The 22285-nt window shown below is 51.8% G+C and overlaps 1 protein-coding gene across 1 annotated transcript; it reads left to right on the forward strand.

The window, feature by feature from the left end:
- Nucleotides 1-143: 143 nt before the first annotated feature.
- On the forward strand, nucleotides 144-21246 carry FSCN3 (fascin actin-bundling protein 3). Its single transcript, XM_048825362.2, has 6 exons — nucleotides 144-242; nucleotides 13169-13865; nucleotides 17252-17370; nucleotides 17820-17979; nucleotides 19966-20136; nucleotides 21041-21246. Exons 1-6 carry the CDS (start codon nucleotides 144-146, stop codon nucleotides 21244-21246), a joined length of 1452 nt encoding a protein of 483 aa, XP_048681319.1.
- Nucleotides 21247-22285: the final 1039 nt, after the last annotated feature.

Here is a 22285-nt window from a genome sequence, read left to right on the forward strand (position 1 = left end):
CTGCCTTTGGGAGGGATCTGATGGCCTGTGAAGGTGAACTTAGGGCTGAACCGGGCCTGACGGAGTCATCCACCCAGGGGTGCATTCGGGACTGATGTCCCACAGGACCAGGGAGTCACCAGCTGCTGCCCTGCTCTGTAGCCATGAAGGTTGGGCTGATTAACTGTGCCGGGAGATACCTCACCAGCGAATGCTACGGGGATGGCGTCACTGTCCTGGGAAACTCACTGGGCAGGAAGCAGGTGAGTGATGCTAAAAATCCACCGTGATGCCAAAGATTTGCAACCCGCCCCTGGAGCAGAACTAGCCGCACTCCCCGCGGGTTTGGTGCCGCCCCTATCGGGATGGCCCATGATGTGACCGCGTGAGAAGTTGAGGTTCAGCCTCTATCCCTCAATCCTGCATGAATCTTGATTCCCCAAGGAATGGGGTTTTTCTGGGGGTGCCTCTCCCCTCCTGGCAGAGTGCACTGGGAAGCTTTGCTTCCTGCCCGAGCGCATTGCTGCTGAGAGCACCGTTCCCAGCACTGGCCGGGCAGAGACGCTGCCTTCCACCTGCAGAGATGAGCGTTCCCCGCCCTGCGGGCCAGGAAGGCCAAACTCCACACTGGATAGGCGCTGTGGACCATTGCAGTTTGGTTATAATCCACCCCAGGGCAGAGACGAGCCCTCAAAGGGGTGGGGCGGGACCCTGCTGTAGTGTGCCCCCCCCATTCCCCCCGTGCTAACTGCTCCCAGCCCCTGAATGTTATTCGCTCCCAAGGGGGTGCTAAACCCCTCACAGGATAAGTAGAGAGACAACATCCTTCCCTGGGGGGTTTACAGACAAATTCCAGAGGTGACCTGTGGAGGGGGCATTGGGGTGGAAGGAGGAGCACACGGAGGTAACATCAATGGGCTAGCAGGGTTACACGGTAGAGGGCTGGTGCACTGCATGACGGAGTGAAGGAAGGGAAGTTGCTAGCTAATTTCTTGTAGGCTTCTAGGAAGGCATAGGGCTCATGGAGGGACTCTGCAGAGGGGCGGGTGGTGGCTTTGCAGGCCAGCTCAGGGAGCGGGTCCCACATGGAAGGGAAATGCGGTTGCAGGAGATGCGGGGGAGCAGGCTGGTGTCCTGGGCAGAGTAGCAGGGCCATGTGATAGGTAGGAGCGGCAGAGCTGTGATGGGCCGGAAGGTGAGGATAAGCAACTTGAACTTGATGTAGTGGAGGAGGGAGAACAGAAGGAGGAGGGGTGGGGCAGGGATATGGGGAGATTGATAGACACAGGTTTTAACCCAGGCAGCTGTGATATGCACGGGCTGGAGAAGGGCCATGTGGGGGCCAGGGAGGCTGGAGAGGAGAGGACAAGACCTGACAGGCTCCTCATCCCATTTGCAGCCTCCCTTGCTTCCTTGAAGAGCCTCACTAGACAAAAGCTGAGACGCATGTCTATTGCGGCCGCATCCTTCCCCAGAAGAGGCCTTCAAGGGGCGCTCACCCTGGGACTGCATGTAGGCACAGCAGGGCCAGCCTGGACTGACTGATCTCAGCTTGGGGCAGACTTTGGCAGGAAGAGGCAGGGATCCTGTGGAAAAAATAGCATGTGATGATCATGCCTTTGAAGACGTATAATCCAGCCACATGCGAAGCTGAACCGAGGTTGCACAAGCTCTGACTTTTGCATGCTTGACATTCCAGTCTTACTGAGGGTCTGTTCACACAGGTGTTTTTGTAATTTCCTATGTTTTTAAAGAATCCAACTGAATAAAACAGAAATTCCAGCATATGGCACCATACTGACACCCACATGGGGTATCAGCAGGGTTGGAACCTTTAAATCCTCTAAACAGACCCCTGCCACTTGAGTTAATGCAATAACTGGTAGCAGTAGAAGGTTATTGTCCTCTGTGTGGCCCGGCACGAGAGGGGACGAGACACACGCTGTGCCAGTGAGTTTCACAAATATTTGCTCACAGCAGAGGGATGGCGAGACTCAGGGCTTGTGGGTTCCAAACCAGGCTCTGGAGGGGAGTGTGTTCTAGTGGGCACAGAGTCTGCTGCATATTTCCCCCCAAGCGTGACCCCTTCTGACCTGTGCCCTCCAACCCATCCTTCTCCCAGTCTTGTCTTTCCCTGACTCTGTTCATCTACCCAGTCCCAGCCCTGGCTTCTCATTCCAGCACAGCCAGTCCTGATCTCCCCGCACCAGCCTCCATTCCCAATCTACTACGCTCCTGGGCTTCTTGTCTGAGCCTACTTTCCTCGCCACCCACCTGCAGGTCCTCTTCTGGTCCCCTCTGCATTCAAATCAGAGGGCTTCCTCCTCTACACTCCCTGGTCAGCAGGGCGGTCATTGAGAGCACTGGAAAGCCAGCCTCCCCCTGCTCCTAGTCCACGTGGCTGGACCTGAACCTGGCACTGCCGGGAACATTGCAGGGAAAATCCCGCTCAGCTTCAACGGCGTATGGCTTGGTCACATTTGCATCGATTTTAAAGCTACAGTGTTAAAAACAAAAGTTGCCAGAATGTTTTGAATATGGGCAAAACAACACGTTTTCCCGAGCCTGGTTCATGGAAATGGCTCACCCCGTTCTGGGTGAATTTTTTTAAAAAAACCCTTCATCCAGAGACGGACCCACTGCATGGAAAATTCCATCCCACGTGGGTGAAACTTGGCAAGGTTATAAAGCAACTCAAAGCAGGGTCTCCGAGTGGTGCAGCTGGGGAGGGAAAGGGCCAGAAAGGGAAGCTGCGTTTCCCGTGTGGCGTAGTGCCGAGCTCTGCACTGCCAGCTCCCGGGTTGCAGAGTGAGAGGCTGAGGAGCGGACCCAGGAGTTCCACCTGGCCAGTACGAGAAACGCTAGCCCCATCAGTGTACCGAGAGCAGTGAAGTTGAGTGAGGGTTGAACTCCAGGCGTGTCTGGGCTAGGGGAGCGCCCAGCCCTGCCTCGTTATAGCACTTAGGGCCTATCCGAGCACATCGAGTCTCTGTCCCCCCACTCCGCGAGGCAAGTTCCCAGCAGCCTACTCTCCAGACCTTTCTCCTGCCTAGTGCCAAAGGCCCCAAGCTATAGGGCTCCTGCCTCTTTCCTGGGAGATTATCCCATGGCCAAATACCGTTCACCACGAGCAAATGGCCCCTGAGATTCAGCCCCGTTGATCCCTTTCCTGCTCTCACCCCATTGTGGCTCCTGTTTTCCCATAACCCCTTTCCCCCCAACTTGGTAAATGAGCAGCTCCCACCAAGCAGTCCCTGCTCCCCGTGTTTACCCATCTCAGATAGTTCTCACTTCCCCCCATCAGCCGAGCTACGCTGGACACGCCTAGGGCTCATTGGCGGTAAGAGGCTCCCTGGGACTTGGCTGGGGCTCAGCTCAGGGCCCTATTTCTTAACACTGACCATCACAAATCGCTCCCTCAAGCATTCTTCGCACAACGATGCAAATGGAGCCTGCAGCCCTCTCTCTCGGGGCCGGATTTAGGGGCAGCGACTGCCCGTTGTTCGTGACAAAAGGGAAAATAGAATGTCTGAGGTAACGTTTCAGGTATTCTGTAGGTGGATTCATTTTTCACTAACCTCCTAGAATGTTCCGGACCTTTGTAGAACCTCGTGGAACCTTACAGACTTTCCAAGAACTATCTTCTCCTCGAACCTCCCAGAATGTTGTCAGCCAAGCCCTGGCGGGTGTCTACAGGGCGGGGCATCTCCTGCCAGTCAGTGAGATGTAAGAACGAAGTGAAGTGAGAGCCCAGCTGCCGCATTGTGAACCTTATTTTGTTGTGTAATTGTGAACGTGTACTTGTGTTTTAAGACTTGAAGAGTGTAAGCAGCGTCTCTCTGACGCTGGGCTTCAGTTCACGAGGGCAAAGGTGAGGAAAGCGACTTTCTGAACGAAAGCACTAGGGTAACGTTCTCAGGCTGTCACCTACTGTAACCTTATTTAATGCTGGTCCGCCCAATGTGGGTGCACAGTTCCATTTCTTGATATTAGCGCCTTTCACTTATTCTTCACATTAAAACGTTTCTGTAAGCTTAGCAGAAACTATTTTTAAAAATTTTGCTTATACATGGCATGAATAAATACAGATTTACAGATCCTGGCCTGCAAATGTCTCGTCTATAAGACAGGGATAAATCATGCATGTAAATTGTGCATCAGAGTCGCGAAATGAGCTACAAAGGCAATAAAAAATGAGGTATGCAAAAGTTGAATAAATGGAGGGGGAGCGCTGAAGACACACCTCTCCTGGGGCACCGTTTTATCTCGGGCCAGCCCTTGTCTCTCACCAGGACGTTATACGCTCCTCAGTCTCTCTGTTCGGGTGCAGTGTCAGCTGCCAAACACACCACTGACAGCATCTGGTAGCTGCCGTTCCATGACGGTTTGCGTCAGCCTCTTGCCTCACCACTGAACAACCTGAGCTGGGCCCATTGTCCGTCGCTTTCTCTCCCAGCAGGTCCCTGCATTCCACCGGCCGCTCTGCAGAGCTCTCCAGCTGTATGGATTGGAGTCGGTCGGTTCTCAGCCGATGATGGCCAGGGGCTGGGAGACGTGCCAGGCACAGGAGCAGACAAGCCAAGAACCCCCGTTCAGGGAGGTGTTCACAGCGTGTCTGGATGGCTCTTTCCCTCACCACCCTGGCTGCTCCCAGAGCAGGGAATTAAGGTGGCGGAGAGGCCCCGCCGCTCCCAGGGCTTCTGGCTGTCACCGCTGAGGGACTGTGATGTCACATAGGCTGCTGGAGGAGCCAAGGACCGTGGGAGCCGGGAGAACCCCCAAGATTCTAGACCCAGTACAGCCACTGATGCCTGCAACTGTTGTTGTTTTGTTCTTCTGTTGGCATCCTTTGTTGCTGGTTTCGATTGTCCTCGGGCACCAGCTGGGCTGGGCTGGCACTTCTGACTCCGTGTCATGTGTTGCTTGTGCAAGGTAGGCTTCAGGGCAGGCTCCTGAACCAGACACGGCCTGGCCACAGAGCTCCCACCGTAGCGAGAGACAAACCCGGTCCCTGTAGGATCCTTTAATGGGCTGCCAGGTGAGGCTGAGGCCAGCTCAGGTAAGGACTGTTGCACGCTGCGCCCTCTACTGGCCGAACGTCCAATACAGGTGAGCATTCCTTTGCACTCCCTACGCCGGGGTTCTCACAACACCTTGTTTGGGGGCCTCAGAACGCAGCCACCAACTCTTGCTGGTGGCCGCTCTGACAAATTTCCCTAAAATTCTGAAGTAACTTTCGGATAAACAAATAATTATGCACACAGACCCATCCAAATCCCTGTAACTGATTTATGTAGGGTTTGGGGTTTTTTTGCAGACTCTATAATAAAAATAATGTACAGTTGTATTTCAGTGCCCCTGGGCCCCCGCTGCCTCTCTGGTCCCGCACCATTGCCCCAGTATCCCTTCCACGGCCTCGCACCCCAGGCTCACCCCACTCCTTGCCTCTTGACCATGGAGCCTGGTAAGGCCCGCCCTGCTGAAGCCCAGAGCCAGAGCCCCACAGCTGGAGACAGGAGGGGGTGGGCTGAAGCCCGGAGCCCTGCCACCCTGGGCGGGGGGGGGCGAAACCCAGAGCCCGGAGCCCTGCAGCTGAAGCTAGGAGGGGTGGAGGGGAGGGCTGAAGCCTGCCGCTGGAGTCCCATGGCTGAACTGGGGAGGGGGGCTGAAGCCTGCCCTTGGAGCCCCTGGGCACTCTAGGGAAGGGCTGCTGCTTTGCCACTTCCCCCATCTCTGCACAAGAGGCTGTCATGGCCACAGGAAAACTCCCTGGTGGCTGCATGTGGCCACATTTGAGAAATGCTGCCCTATGGGATATAGCTTTCTGGAGCAGGTTTCTCATAGTGCACTCGCCCAGCTGCGCACTGCCTAGATTGAGGTGGGGGCACCATGCAGTAGCCGGGGCATCCCCTAGAATCCTGGTTCTCCACAAGAGCATAACGCAGTGACAGTTCACAGGGAACAGTTAATACCTGTGGATCAAGCCACATTTAACTTCCTACCCTGGGCAGCATGTTCACTCTGCACACGCCCGCTCCTCAGACAGGGAGCACCTCTAGTATTCACTAGTCTTGTGCCACCAGGTCAGCGGAAAGCCAGCTGGGCCCCTGTCCGTGTATGGGGGGCGTACGTAAGCAAGGCACAGACCCTGCCTCTGTGCAGGAGGGAGGTGCATTCAGATGCAGCCAGCGCTCGCCTTGTGAAGGTGCTCGCTCAATGGAGGAGGTGGGATCGGGACAGATGCTGGTGCTCCGGCAGGGATCTTAAATAGGAAGTTGAACTGTGGCCTCAAGTAAAGCTAGTAGGGACTTGGTCAAGGAAACTATTTTTTGTCACAAAACACTGATTCGCCAAAACTAAAACTTTTTGTGGAAAAGGGTCGTCTTTGTGGAAGGTTGGACAAATGACCAGGGAAGAGTATAAAAATATTGCTCGGGCATGCAGGAGTGAAATCAGGAAGGCCAAATCACACCTGGAGGTGCAGCTAGCAAGAGATGTTAAGAGTAACAAGAAGGGTTTCTTCAGGTATGTTAGCAACAAGAAGAAAGTCAAGGAAAGTGTGGGCCTCTTACTTAATGGGGGAGGCAACCTAGTGACAGAGGACTTGGAAAAAGCTAATGTACTCAATGCTTTTTTTGCCTCTGTCTTCACGAACAAGGTCAGCTCCCAGACTGCTGCGCTGGGCAACACAGCATGGGGAGGAGGTGACCAGCCCTCTGTGGAGAAAGACGTGGTTCGGGACTATTTAGAAAAGCTGGACGCGCACAAGTCCATGGGGCCGGATGCACTGCATCTGAGAGTGCTAAAGGAGTTGGCGGCTGTGATTGCAGAGCCATTGGCCATTATCTTTGAAAACTCGTGGCGATCGGGGGAGGTCCCAAACTATTGGAAAAAGGCAAATATAGTGCCCATCTTTAAAAAAGGGAAGGAGGAGGATCCGGGGAACTACAGACTGGTCAGCCTCACCTCTGTCCCTGAAAAAATCATGGAGCAGGTCCTCAAGGAATCCACTTTGAAGCACTTGGAGGAGAGGAAGGTGATCAGGAACAGTCAACATGGATTCACCAAGGGCAAGTCAAGCCTGACCAACCTGATTGCCTTCTGTGATGAGATAACTGGCTGTGTGGATGAGGGGAAAGCGGTGGACGTGTTGCTCCTTGACTTTAGCAAAGCTTTTGACACTGTCTCCCACAGTATTCTTGCCAGCAAGTTAAAGAAGTATGGGCTGGATGAATGGACTATAAGGTAGATAGAAAGCTGGCTAGATCGTCCGGCTCAGCGGGTAGTGATCAATGGCTCCAAGTCTAGTTGGCAGCCGGTATCAAGCGGAGTGCCCCAAGGGTCGGTCCTGGGGCCGGTTTTGTTCAATATCTTCATTAATGATCTGGAGGATGGCGTGGATTGCACCCTCAACAAGTTTGCAGATGACACTAAACTGGGAGGAGTGGTAGATACGCTGGAGGGTAGGGATAGGATACAGAGGGCCCTAGACAAATTAGAGGATTGGGCCAAAAGAAATCTGATGAGGTTCAACAAGGACAAGTGCAGAGTCCTGCACTTAGGACGGAAGAATCCCATGCACCGCTACAGGCTGGGGACCGACTGGCTAAACAGCAGTTCTGCAGAAAAGTACCCGAGGATTACAGTGGATGAGAAGCTGGATATGAGTCAGCAGTGTGCCCTTGTTGCCAAGAAGGCCAATGGCATTTTGGGCTGTATAAGTAGGGGCAATGCCAGCAGATTGAGGGATGTGATCGTTCCCCTCTATTCGACATTGGTGAGGCCTCATCTGGAGTGCTGTGTCCAGTTTTGGGCCCCACACTACAAGAAGGATGTGAAAAAATTCCTAAAAAGAAAAGGAGTACTTGTGGCACCTTAGAGACTAACCAATTTATCTGAGCATAAGCTTTCGTGAGTTACAGCTCACTGCATCGGATGCATAAAAGTGGAAAATGCAGTGAGGATATTTTTATACACACAGACTATGAAAAAATGGTCTGTGTGTATAAAAATATCCTCACTGCATTTTCCACTTTTATGCATCCAATGAAGTGAGCTGTAACTCACGTAAGCTTATGCTCAGATAAATTGGTTAGTCTCTAAGGTGCCACAAGTACTCCTTTTCTTTTTGTGAATACAGACTAACACGGCTGCTACTCTGAAAAAAAAGTCCTAATTGCTCATTAGTGACAGCGACTATTCCAGAGGATTGGAAGGTAGCAAAGGCTGTCCCCATATTTCAAATGGCTGTAGGGTTGAGCCAGGGAATTAGGCCTGTACACCTTACATCCATTCCAAGCAAATGGGTTGAATTGATAATTAAAACCAGGCTGACTAAATGTCTGTGAGACCATGGTCTGACAGGGTCTAACTAGCACAGATTCAGCAGAAGAAAATTGTGTCTTACTAAACACTGAGAATTCTTTGAGCATGTCAATAAGCTAGTGGATAACGGAGAACCAAGTGGCAATTTATTTAGACTTTCAAAAGGCCTTGGACAAGGTCCTGCCCAAGAGGATCCTTAAAGAGCTAAGTAATCATGAGTGAGAGGCAAAGTATTGTCTTGGATCAAAAACTGGCTAGGAGACAAACAGCAAACACTAGGATTCAGTGGTCCATTTTCACCACGACAGCAGGTTAACAGCAGGGCCTCAGGGTTCCGTACTAGGTCTTGTGTTTATATATTTATTAATGCTCTGGAAAAGGGAGGGGGGTGAACAGTGAAAGGGCAAAATTTGCAGATGACACAACATTATTTAGATTTCAGAGTGGTAACCGTGTTAGTCTGTAACAGCAAAAACAACGAGGAGTCCTTGTGGCACCTTAGAGACAAACAAATGCATTTGGGCATAAGCTTTCCTGGGCTAAAACCCACTTCATCAGATGCATGGAGTGGAAAACACAGTAGGAAGATATATATATATATATATATATATATACAGTACATGAAAAGATGGGAGTTGCCTTACCAAGTTGGGGGTCAGTTCTAACGAGACAATTCAATTAAAGTGGAAGTGGGCTATTATCAACAGGAGGAAAAATCACTTTTGTAGTAGTAATCAGGGTGGCCAATTTCAAACAGTTGACAAGAGGGTGTGAGTAACAGTAGGGGGAAATTAGCATGGGGAAATTTGTTTAGTTTTTGTAGTGACCCATCCACTCCCAGTCTTTATTCAGGCCTAATTTGATGGTGTCCAGTTTGCAAATTAATTCCAGTTCTGCAATTTCTCATTGGAGTCTGTTTTTGAAGTTTTTTTGTTGAAGAATTGCACTTTTAAGTCTGTTATTCAATGTCCAGGGAGATTGAAGTATTCTCCGACTGGTTTTTGAATGTTATAATTCTTGATGTCTGATTTGTGTCCATTTATTCTTTTGCATAGAGACTGTCTGATTTGACCAATATACATGGCAGAGGGGCATTGCTGGCACATGATGGCATATATCACATTGGTAAATGTGCAGGTGATCAAGCCCCTGATGGTGTGGCTGATGTGGTTAGGTCCTATTTTTCCTCCTGTTGATAATAGCCTACTTCCACTTTAATTGAATTGTCTCATTACGACTGACCCCCCCCACACACACACTTACTAAGGCGACTCCCATCTTTTCATGTACTGTGTATATATATCTGCCTACTGTGTTTTCCATTCCATGCATCTGATGAAGTGGGTTTTAGTCCATGAAAGTTTATGTCCAAATACATTTTTTAGTCTTTTACATTATTTAGGTTAGTCAGGACCAGATAAGATTGTGAGGAAATTTAGAGAGACCTAACCCAGCTAGGGGAGTGGGCAACATGGTGGAAAATTAAATCAAAAGGAATGCACATTGGAGGGAACCATATAGATTACTCACACGCCTCCTAGGAGTCTAAATTAACTGTCTGAGCTTCAGAAAGGGATTTGGGTGTCACTGTAGACAGCTCAGTGGAGCCCCCTGTTCAAAGCGCAGCTGCAGTCAGAGAAGGAAGCCAAATGTTTGAATCTATGAGGAAAGGGATGGAGAATAATATTGAAAACACAATAATGCTTTTATAATAAATCAAGGGCGTGGCCTCACCTGTGTACTGTGGGCAGTCCAGGTCACCCCCATCTCCAAAAGGATATTGCAGAACTGGAGGGTATTCAGAGAAGTGTGACCAGAATTATCCAAGGCCTGGAAACACACTCCAAGGAAGAGAGATTGAAAAGGCTGCGATTGCTACATAGAAAGGAGACAAGTCAGAGGGGCCCTGATAAAAATGTATCAAATCATGAATGGTCCAAAGCAGTGGTTTGGTCCAGCCCCCATTTCTTTGTGTTTGTAGTCTTGGATGCTCCCTAATCCCCCTTGCTCCCGCCACACACGTACATATACCGCCCCCCAGCTCTGAAGGCAGCGGTGCCGCCAGCAGCAGCAACGAAGAAAGGGTGGCCTGGTCTGGCATCGCCACCCTTCCTTCTCCCTGGTGGCAGCACTGCCTTCAGAACTGGGTGCCTAGCTAGTAACCTCCACTCTCCCAAAGCTTCTCATGCCCCCTCCCCCAAAATACATTCCATGCCCCCTCCAGAGAAGTGCGCCCCCCCAGTTTCAGAACCTCTGGTCTAGAGAAGATAGAGTGGAAGTTTCTGTTCTCTCTGTATCATGACACAAGGTCAAGGGAACACTCAATGAAATTCAAAGACGGGAATTTCAAAACTGATAAAGGGAAATACTTTTCATGCCGGGGTCATTAACCTGTGGCACTCACTGCCACAGACATTTCTTGAGGCCAATAACTTAAGATTCCAAAATGGACTGGACATTTATATGGATAACAGGATTATCCAGAGTTATCATAATTAATGACAATAATAATTCTGGCAGGGCATATTAAACCTTGTGTTTCGGGGTTTAGGTCAGTCTCCAACTCTAAGAGACCATGGATTCAGCAAGGGCAAGTCATGCCTGACCAACCTGATTGACTTCTATGATGACATAACTGGCTCTGTGGAGATGGGGAAAGTGGTGGACGTGATATAGCTTGACTTTAGCAAAGCTTTTGATACGGTCTCCCACAGTATTCTTGCCAGCAAGTTAAAAAAGTATGGATTGGATGAATGGACTATACGGTGAATAGAAAGCTGGCTAGATCGTTGGGCCCAATGGGTAGTGATCAATGGCTCGATGTCTAGTTGGCAGCCAGTATCAAGCTGAGTGCCCCAGGGATCTGCCCTGGGGCCGGTTTCGTTCAACATGTTCATTAATGATCTGGAAGATGGCGTGGATTGCACCCTCAGCAAATTCGCAGATGACACTAAGCTGGGGGGAGAGGTAGATACACTGGAGGGTAGGGATAGGATACAGAGGGACCTAGACCAATTAGAGGATTGGGCCAAAAGAAATCTGATGAGGTTCAATAAGGACAAGTGCAGGGTCCTGCACTTAGGGCGGAAGAATCCCATGCACCGCTACAGACTAGGGACCCAGTGGCTCGGCAGCAGTTCTGCAGAAAGGACCTAGGGGTGACAGTGGACGAGAAGCTGGATATAAGTCACCAGTGTGCCGTTGTTGCCAAGAAGGCTAATGGCATTTTGGGCTGTATAAGTAGGGGCACTGCCAGCAGATCGAGGGACATGATCATTCTCCTCTATTCGGCATTGGTGAGGCCTCTTCCGGAGTACTGTATCAGGGGGTAGACGTGTTAGTCTGTATCCACAAAAACAACAAGGAGTCCGGTGACACCTTAAAGACTAACAGATTTATTTGAGTATAAGCTTTCGTGGGTCAAAACCTCACATCTTCAGATGCATGGAGTGAAAGTTACAGATGCAGACAGAAATATACTGACACATGAAGAGAAGGGAGTTACCTCACAAGTGTCAAGGACCGTGCTCGGTATTCCAGGAGTGGCTGGACCCCAGCTGTGGAGAGAGGAACTATCCCGTCCCTGTCCCATGTCTCTCCACCGGCAGCCCCCAAACTGCGATGGCCTTTCTTGCTGTAACAGCACATGGGAAACTCAGGCCTAGTTTGCTCCTTCCTGTCCCCCAGGTCTCTTTCAGACAGTGCTGTTTCCCAGGTTCCCCTCTCCCATGGCGCAGCTGGATTTTGGATTAGCTCCATCTTCCCAGGTTATGTGAGTCCTGCCCAGGCTTCTGCCTCATTAGGGCCCTTTTTATTTTAGCTCTGTCCCGAGCTCTGAATTTACTGACCTTGGCTAACGTCATTCATGGTCTGTGGCCTTCTCCGGGTTATTAATGAGCCTGTTAAATAAGATGGGGCTTACCCTGATCCCGGGGACATCCACTACACGGCTCTCCCCAGCAATCTGCATTGCCATTGATCTGTGTCCCCTTTGCCACTTTCCGTTTCATGGCAATTAAGCCAGGAGTCTCCCAGGAAAGCCCGGCTACTAGCATGGGAAAGCCGATGGTCCAGGACAATGCCATTCAATTTTAAATGGGGCAATGTAGGTACAGCTGGCTCACAGAATCCCATGCTCTGGTGTTGGGAACGTGCCGTGGAGCGGGGGAGACAGGGAAGGGTGAGAAGGGCTGCCATTGAGGAGGGAGCTGGCTGACTGCCCAGCTGGGCGTCAGACTGGGAGCGCAGCAGACAGGCAGTTCCAGAGGCAGCGAGGGGCCAACGTTTCACCGAGGGGTGGGGGAGAACAGGCAGAGCGCTGGGAGGGAGTTAGACCGTGGAAGGAGCTGGCTGTTTTGGCAGGGCAGGGTGTGTGTGTGTGTGGGGTGGGAGGCGGTTATAGGGCACAGAAAGATCTGGGAGTTATTTGGGGTCCTAGCTGAGAAGGGCCTGGGAGATGCAGAGTGGTTTTTATCGTATAGAAAGGAGAAGCCACCAGCAGCCTCCCAGGGAGGGGGTGCATGGTGCTGTGTGTATGTGTGTGTGAGTGTGTGAGAGGCAGAGGGAGCTGTATTTGTGTTCTAGGAATGACGGGGCTTGCATCTCCAAAGGAGGGGATTGCTCACTGCCTCTGGCGACGGTGGGGCAAGGAGCAAGTGGCATGCAGCTGCGGAAGACGACGTTTGCACTAGGTTCTAGGAAGAAGACTTAGCAATCAGGGCAGTGGGATGACCCTGGTGGGTCACTGGCACTGCAGACACCTGGAGATAGGTTAGAAGCAGCGGGCATGTCAGATCCCAGCTCATGGCCAGAGGGGTTTCTCTAAGAGCTAATCAGCTGACTCTGGCTCATTGCTTCCTCACAGACCTGGGAGCTGCAGGTCACCATGAAGCAGGGGAAGCAGACCGTGGTGGAACTGCTAGGCCATCAGGGCCACTACCTCCTAGTGGATCCTGATGGATCAGTCCGGTGTGGGCAGCCAGCATCCGTCCAGCAAAGCCAGTTCCTGTTGGAGCTCCATCACAGTGGCAAGTGGACTCTCCAGCTGCTGGACAGCAAGAAGTACCTGGAGTCTGACGGGGAGGATGTTTTCTGCGTTTCCCGGAGCCCAGCCTCCTACCACAAGTGGCTGCCCCAGCTGGCCATGCACGTCCACATCGTGCTGTACAACCCCACGCACCAATGCTACGCCCGAGCTGATGCAGACCTGGACAGAGTGTGGGTCGACACCCCAGTGCCTTACCTGGAAGAGTGCGGCTTCGTGCTACGGTTCAGGAACGGGATGTACCACCTGGAGACCTCCAGCCACAAGTACGTCTCCAGAGCGGAGACGCTAACCAAGAAACCCTCTGCACAGACGGCCTTCAACTTAAACCTCAAGCCCAGGTGCCTGGCTTTCCTGAGCGACCAAGATGGGTGTGTCCTGTACCCTCAGGGCAAGCGGAGGCGTTTGTGCCTTGGCGACAACCCCAAAGAGGAGGAAGAGTGGTTTGTTATAAAGAGGTGTCCACAATGGGTCAGTCTGAAAACTAAGGCCAAGAGATACGTGTCCATCATATGTGGCAAGTAAATTCCATTTTCCAGTCTGAGCATGTGTGGAGGGCCCAGCTGAAGGATGCCAGGACATGCCCCCTTGACCTAAGTCACCACCCGGGTTGACAGTTCTTTGGACAAGTCCTGCCCTGCCTTTGCCCTGTGAAGCCACCCCTGACTACAGTGAGGTTGCACAGAGGGCAAGCTGGGGTAGAACCACTTTTTAATAGGATTATTTCAGGGTGCAGGATAGCTGGGGTACAGCGCCACAGAGGGAGAGTCCAGACACAGTTCACACCCCGACCATGGCAAAGCTGTCACAAGAGGCCAAACACCCACGAGAGGGTATCGTATGAAAAGGGGTGGGCGGGAGGGAGTGACCGGCAGGGGGATGTCTCAGAATGGGACGTATGCCTACATCACAAAAACCCACCGGCATCAGTGACACCCCCATTGCGTGTCTTAGCAGGGGGCGCCGGATTGAACAGGCCATGGGAAGGGATCTCCCTGCTCATCTCTGCAGCGATCTCTCCAGGACAGGGCTGCTGTACGCTGGCAGAGCAGTGTGGGGGGAGCTTGTCTGGCCACTGCCCATGCGGTACCTGTTAGGAGGATACAGGCAGGGCTTGCTCGTCAGGGCTAGCAGTAGGGCAGCCAGCACTCAGCACTTCAAAAGACAGAAATAGGCAGAGCAGAGACAGTGATGCACCTGACGCGTACATTGAAAGCTGCCTAACGCTCTCCACTCTGAGCAACGGCAAGCAGGGTATTCTAACCGCTCCACACTTACAGTGTCTGTGCTGAGATTTCCCAGGCCAGGAGTCTGCCTCAGGCGAAACTCTTCTTCTGGTAAGTTGCAGCTAAATTGGCTCCGCTGTTTCTGTGACCCGGGCTAGGGGGAAATGGGTTGTTCTGCCAACATTACAAAAATCCTTAAAACTGCTTTGTTGAGAAGCTCTCGCAAGGTTGCCAACTCCTGCAACTTAACTGTGAGTTTTGCAATTTTTTGCTGCTTTTCTTAAAGCCCCAGCTCCCAGAGGCATGTGATTGGGAAAAATCTCAGCTTTTTATTTTTTTTTTTAAAGGAAAGTTTTTAGCCCACCCGGTTAAAATGTGATCCCTAAAGACGATGACATTGGTAGGCAAGTAAAAAGAATCCATATGTTGTTATTTTTAAAAGTCTCATGATTTTACAGCCAAAAGTTATGATTTTTCAAGGTCTAACCCTCTTTGAACACTTGAGGTGGGCAGTACTGCTCCACCACTTCCATGCTTTGGACCAGGGATTTGAAAATTGACAGGAGGCTTCACCTGGTTGTCAGGGAGGTACCTTTTTCTGTCCCGGTAAAAATGTGCCCAAATTTGGCCAAATTCTGACCCTCCGAAATATCTCAGTTCATGCATGCCCGTAGAGACTAGTTAGAATTTGGCAGCTAAATTCTCTGAATATTCCAGCTACACTGAGCATGCTCCAGCCCCTCACATCTCCTGTGTGTGACCAGACCTGCACAGAACGACTGAGCATGCCCTTATCCTGTAGGTTAGTCTATTAATGAATTTAGCTTATGGGCTACAGCCTGAGCAGGACTTTTCCTGCCATTTGCTGCTCCTCAGTGCTGGAGGCTGCTGTGCCACTGGGCACTGGAACTGCGAGCAGAGAGAATGTCTCCCCTTTGCTCTCAAATCCTGCCCAGCTGGGGACCTGGTAGTGAGCAGGAGGAGAAGGAGGAAGCTGCCTGACGCAAATGCAGAGGGATGGGGGCAGGGAAAGGAAGAGTTGCAGGGTTGGGAGGTGCAGGGGAAGAGCCCAGCGGGAAGGGAAAATAGGAGCAGTGTGGGACAGATATGCAGAAGAAGAGGCTGGGGGTGGGGGATAGAAGCTAGGGGGAGAGAGACAGGAGCTGGGGAGCGAGGGGATGGAGCAGCAGAGGACAGAAAGAGAGTGGTGGGGACAGGGGCAGAAGGGTCTGTGGTCGCTGGAGCACTTTCCCCTATGGAACCTGGAGATGAATCCATTATTCCTGAGGGTCAACATGCCTCTGCTGTCAGCAAATAGCTGAGAAACCCAGGGGCCAACTGTGTCTCCAGCCCCTTAGAGTGGCAGGTCCATATTGAAGATAACAGCCTATCACTGCTGTTTTCTCAGTCGTCACTCAGCTAGCACAAGTGGAGGTCTGTGCTGTGGATCTGAAGATTCCCAACCCTGGGGATCAACTTATTTCTACACGATGGAATGTTTGTTTTGAAATTTTTTATGTTTTTTTTTTAAATGTGAAAAAAACCTACATTAAAGAACATGAAGGTTGAGCAAAATCGAGCACTCAGAAGTTAGGAAATGCCAGAATTGAGATTGCTTGTGCAACCATAATTTGACCTCCCACATGCATATGGGTTATGATAATCACCTGTTCTCTTCATTCCTTCTTAAGCACCTGGCATTGGCCACTGGGCTAGATGGACCTTTGGTCTGACGCAGCATGGCCATTCTTATGATAGTCTTTAATTACATGGTCACGTACTTTTCCCCCCCACAGGACCCCTGCCTCATTCAGTGCACAGCATGGCTTTGCTCTGGGATTAATCAGTGCAGTAGGTAGTTGTCTGTAGGCCCCTTGCCCCTGCCCTCTGCAGACATTGGAAGGCAGAGGCAACGGTTGAGGGGGGACACGTGGGGTCACTCCCCCCCCCCCCCCCCCGGATTTGCTGCTTGGCTTGTACTGAGCATCCTCACACGGACTGAACATGCTCAGTAACACCTGCTGAAGCCGCTGCCCTCACTCTGCCCCCACACTATCGGCAGGTCCGGGTCGTCTCTGTGGGAAGGTGTGTAGGTTTGTAAGGCCAGGGACTGAAAGATGGGAAAGGATGCTCTCAGGATTAAGGCAGAGCTGAATGCCACTCTGGAGGGTTGGTTTCCAGCCCTGCCTTGACACAGAGTTCCTGTGTGATGCTGGGCAAGTCACTTAAACCAAGGGTTTTCAGGCAGCTGCCGCGTGTTCGTCATTTTCTGCGTTCCCCACTTAAGACACCAGGGGTCTGATTTGCACAAGCATTGAGCCCTCACAGCAGCTGGAGACCAAAGTGCTCTAAAGAATCAGGCCCACGACATTGCAGTTTGGGCACCCACAATTAGTTGACACTTTGGGCTTTAATTTCCATGCCTCAGTTGCCCACCTGTGAAACGGGGATCCCTCCACCTGGGGTGTTGGGAGGATAAACTCATTCATGTTTTTAAAGAATCAAACAAGATACAATAATGAGAGCATAAACTGCTGGGGCCCCAGTCCCTTTCTGAGAGCTCTCGGAGCTGCTATAATTTGGAGACCGAATCTCAAATCGACCCTGAGCCAACCTGCAGCGCCCTGTCTGAGTGTGTTTGGCTTGAGATTGTCTGATTTTTTCTCCTTCTGCACAGACACAGAAGTGTATGCCGGCTCGGACATAGTGACCCCAAAGTCTGTGTTCCACTACGAATTCAATCCAGACACCAGCGCGGTGCAGCTGAAAACAGTTAACAACCACTACCTGGCCCAGGTGAGCGACCCCTCTCCTGGCTCGTGGCGGGACGCTGTTGGCCCAGACAGCCTGAGCCTGCCACTGAATCTGTGGGCGTTTCGCTCACCATTTTAGTGCTTGTCTCCGGACCCCTTTCTATTTCTAGATGACCAGAACTGAAAACGCTCTTCCAGGGGAGAGTGTCCCATTGATTTACACATTATTATACTAGTCTCTTAATGAACCACAAGGGATAATTCCATGTAATAGAGACATGGATATACAAAGCAGTATCCCCAGGGTTCATGCTGTTTCTTTAAACTACCCTCACCAGATCCCCAGGGAACCTCCTCCCTTTCACGGCGCAAGGCTGCTCTTGTTGAGAGTTGAGCCCTGGATCTCCTGACTTCCCGGTGCAGAGCACTGGTAGGAAGGGCACCCTGGCACCACCTGGCAGGAGCTGACCTCTTTCCTTCCATTCCCTGCAGAGAAAATTCAAGAGCATAGTGGCAAATGGGAGACGCATGGAACCAGAGACCAACTTCCGTGCCCTGTGGCATTGTGGGAAAATCTTCCTGCAAGCTTTCAACGGCCGGTACCTGGGCACCATGCCCATTGGGCTAGTGGTGGCCAGTGCTGTGCACCCAGGTAAGGCAAATGGGTGGGGGGACCCCTAGGAACCTGCCAACAGCTGAGCAGTGCAGCCCCCTGGCATCTCTGTGGCACATGACTGAGACTTCAGGACTTGTTGTGGGGAGGGGTGCATATTCTTAGGCCTCCCTGCCTGGAGCCTGTGGACCCACCCGGCTGCACTCACACTAACATTCCCCCATGTCTCTCATATACCTGATATGCGCCCCCCCACACCTTGCTGTGAGAGTGGATGGCATTTCTCTGAGGGGCCCATCGCCCCCACACTGGGAGCGGTCACAGATGAGGGTCTCCCTCCCTTCCTAGGGGCTCAGCGTGCTGCCTTCACCATGCCCCCAGAACCTCAGGGAGTGAGAGAGACCATTGCAAGGAGAACTTTTATTTCTTTGTGAGTGAAATTTGGGTTCAGAGGCCTTAACTAGGAGGACAAACCCCATACGTCAACATCCAGAGCTCCTTGTCCCTGGTCTGAGACCCCACCCAGCTAATTCCATGTCTCCACACTTGGGCAGCCCTGTATGGCCAGCTGATGCCAGCTCTCCTCTGTGGCTCTACCAGCAGGAGGCGCTCATGTAACAAGTGGCTGTAGCCCTCTCCCCTCATCCTCCCTCCCCCCCCCCCGCATGAAACATCTGGGCTGCAACAGTTCAAGTGGCCGATACTCTCCTCAACTCACCTCCCAGCCCATGGCGCCAGCCCCAGGCCTCTCCCACTTCACAGGAAGACAAGGAAGAGCTTGTATGTCAGAGCTGCTTGTGGCGGGTTAGACCCCCTTTGGGATGCCACCTGATGTACTGGGGTTTCACTGAGCCTCTCGTCCTGCTCCACCAGCCTGGGGTCCCTCTCCCTGTTTTGCTGAATTAGGTTTTCCAGCCTTTTGCAGCACACATACGTAGGTAGGGCCACACCCAGCTGCGGACACAGACCGAAGTCAGCTCTGTGTGAGAGGACTCCCCCAGCACTCACATACACACCCCTTTTGGGGAGTAAACCCAAAATAATACTGTCGTGCACTGTATAGAAAGATCTGCCCAGCGCAGACTCATAAAATTCGCCCTCTGCCTCAATGTGAAGAGAGAGATGCATAACTTCTTGCCCATCCCACCCCAGTTAGAAATTGCACAAGCTGGGTTTAATAATAAACCAAGCAAATTTATTAATTATAAAAGGCAGATTTTAAGTGAGTATAAGAGATAACAAACAAAACAAAGCTGATTACTGAGCAAATAAAACAAAATACGCAAGCTAAGCTTAGTGCACTCAAGAAACAGGTTACGAAATGTAATTTCTTACCCTACATGTTATTTTAGGCAGGTTGCAAAGTTTCTATAGCTTAGAGTTCCAGTTATTTCTCTTTACAGACTAGACCGCTGTCTCAGCCTGGACTCCCCCCCTTGCCTTCCCTTCAGGTGTCTTTAAGTGTCTTTCTTCTTGGGCAGACAGGCCATGGAGTGGAATCCCGTTCGCCCTCCTCCCCACCCTGAAATAAGATTTACAGAAGGTGGGAATCTTTTGTTTCCCAAACTTGACCCCCACCCTCCTTTTAGTGGAAAGTTACAAGAAGTCCCCGGTAATGTTTGGTATCAGGTGACAAGACCACCTGACCTAGTAGTGTCCCGGCTAAGTCCCCGGACGCCTCCCAGGAGGGAGAGACATTAGTATCTTCACAGTCTTGTGGTTTCTTCCTAATGGCCCATCAAATCTGATGGCCTGTCGTCTGGTGGATGTCTTTCAAATACACACCCAGTTGTAATGGTTACATAGTCCATATTCCTCACTTTAGATACAGAAAAGATACATGCCTACAAATTGGATAATCACAGCCATTACATCAGAACCTTTCCAATGGTACCTCACATGACCCATCTCGCATAAAACACATCTTAGTTATGCCTTATTCCTCTCATAACCATCTTTCTATGAAGACTATGGGGTGTAACGTCACACCATCGACCTGCCTCTGTCACCCCTCCCCTCCCGCAGGGCCTGGCGAGGCCTTTGGGGTGCGCCTGGCCAACCGCTCCTTCCTGGTGCTGCGTGGCAGGTATGGCTACGTGGGGACTTTGGCCTGCCATGACATTCTGCAGTGTAACCTGGTGGACCCCGACTGCATTGAGCTGCTGCCCTGCAAGCCGGGCATTTACCACTTCCAAGGTAAGGGAGCTCTGGGGGTCCTGGCCACTTGGTGCTGAGCCCAGCTCTGCCTCAGGGCAAATGGGGCCCATGTGAACCTGACCTCAGCCCCACCCACCTCTGCTCTCCAGCTCAAGTCCTGGACCGGCCACGAGGGCAGAGCAGGTCAGGGCTGCATGGTAGGGGGTGCCACAGCAGCAGCCAGGGTGGGGCATGCCAGCTGGGGAGGGAAGCAAGCTGTATGGTCCTATTGCCGTATGCTCCAGCTGCCCACTCCCAGATCTCAAGGGGTGTCTTACCCCCATCCCCGTCTCACCAGATCTGCAACCCCGGAGGCAGAAAGTGCTGGGAAAGCCAGAGTGCAGAGTGGATGGTATTCACCTCCGTGCACCTTCTTGGGCCGAGATTAGATGCAGCCCCCCCCCCCCCCCCAGCTGGAGGCAGACGGGTGGCACCAGCCGTTTACCAAGCAGAGGGGTGGAGTTTGGGTCCTTACTCTTCGGCCTGGCAGGGGATGCAGCGTCAGCATGTTCGGCTCATCATGGGAGGGTGGGGCGAGCAGACCTCACTCGAGCCATTGCAGGGGCATCAGGCGCCGCATGGAAATGTTGGTGATTAAGCCAATGAGCCTGCAGGCTCTGGGGTGCTGCCCAGGGCTCTGAGATGGGACCCAGCGGGAGGAGAAAAGTGCATAGCTTGGCCAAGAGTAAATGGGATTTGCTGGTGAAGATGAGCATTGAGTTTCCAGGCTTGTTGGGGCATGAATGTGAGTTTGGTGATCTTGCTCTAACCTGCAAACCTGGTGTAATCAGAAGAGCCCCTTGGCCCCTTCAGTGAATACTCGCCCAGTGCCTGAGGGGTGGAATGGTAGCAAGGACCTGCTCGCGCTCCCCTGAGCTATCACCAGCTCTCCTTCCTTCCCCAGCCCACGGCAGGAGCTTTTGGTCTCTGAGCTCAGACGGCACCTTCAGAACCTGGGGGAAGTTTGCCTTGAACTTTTGCCTGGAGATCCAAGGGAGTAACATCCTGGCCGTGTTAGCCCCCAATGGGTACTACATGAGAGGAGACCGGAGCGGCACCCTCCTGGCAGATAGTGAGGAAGTCACTAGCGAGTGCCTCTGGGAATTCTAGATGGAGGAAGGTACAGAGGAATCTCTCCTTTCCCATGTCTTGCTGGACTGGCTGGATAGCCACTATGCCATTGTCTAGGCGTGCAAAGACCATGGCCTATAACGCTGACCAGTGTTGTCTCACCATTTCCTTGTGCTCCCCCATCTGTCTCCACCTCTTGTCTCTTCTCTTATATTGCAAGTGCTTAGGGGCAAGGGCTGTCTTTTGTTGTGTGTCTGTACAGCGCCTAACACAGTGGGTTTCTGATCCATCACTGGGGCTCCTAAGTGCTAATACAAATATTAAATAATATCCGGCCAGAGTCCGGTAGGTCTCAGAGGACATGACACCCACTTCTTCACCCCACCTGCCACAAACACTTCTGCTAAGTCTGAGCAGAGAGGCCCAAATGAAGGGGTGGCTCAGCGAACGGGGAATGCCCTAGAGAGTCTTCCAGTGCTAAATGGCTGGTTCTAATCCAGGCTGGGTTAGTAAAGACTGAAAATTACAACTATTCTGTGCCTGGCACGAGTTCTCGTCTCCACATCACAAAAGCTACCAGGGTCTATGGGGAAGCCAGAGGCTGAACGCTGCTAGGGGTGGCTCCTTCATACCTGTGCTGGCATTGTTCGTGGATGAAGCATGTCAGTTCACAGGCGCTGTCAGTCTGGCACCTGTCACCAGCACGACGCTCTGCTGGCTAATGTCTCCATCAGCCCCTTTGTGCCAATTCCAGAGCTTCCACTCCTCTCCCCTAAGATCCCACTTGACCCCTCCTGCTCTCTCAGGGGAGACCCAGCCGGGTGATTTTTGATAAACAAAATCTTTCGATAACACCCTCTTTGATGATTTTTTAAAAAATGGAGCAAAACTTTCTGCGAAAGGTGACAAATGTGGATGATGTTGGCTGCCTGTTTGTTGTGAAAATGTTTGTTTTTGATAAAAGGGTGGTTTTTCCCTCCTACGAAAAATCTTTTTGTTTGGAAAAAATTCAACTCGCTCCAGATGGGGGCATTTAAAACCAGCCTGGCACAAAGCACGGGACCATGGGGCCGTCCAG

Source organism: Caretta caretta, chromosome 1 (assembly GCF_965140235.1).
Source record: "Caretta caretta isolate rCarCar2 chromosome 1, rCarCar1.hap1, whole genome shotgun sequence".
Lineage (NCBI taxonomy): Eukaryota > Metazoa > Chordata > Testudines > Cheloniidae > Caretta > Caretta caretta.

Coding starts and splice junctions, on each gene's coding strand:
- FSCN3 (XM_048825362.2), top strand. CDS start 144: ATGAAGGTTGGGCTGATTAACTGTGCCGGGAGATACCTCACCAGCGAA. Junction 243..13,168: donor ACTCACTGGGCAGGAAGCAG/GTGAGTGATGCT, acceptor GCTTCCTCACAG/ACCTGGGAGCTGCAGGTCAC. Junction 20,137..21,040: donor GGGCATTTACCACTTCCAAG/GTAAGGGAGCTC, acceptor TTCCTTCCCCAG/CCCACGGCAGGAGCTTTTGG.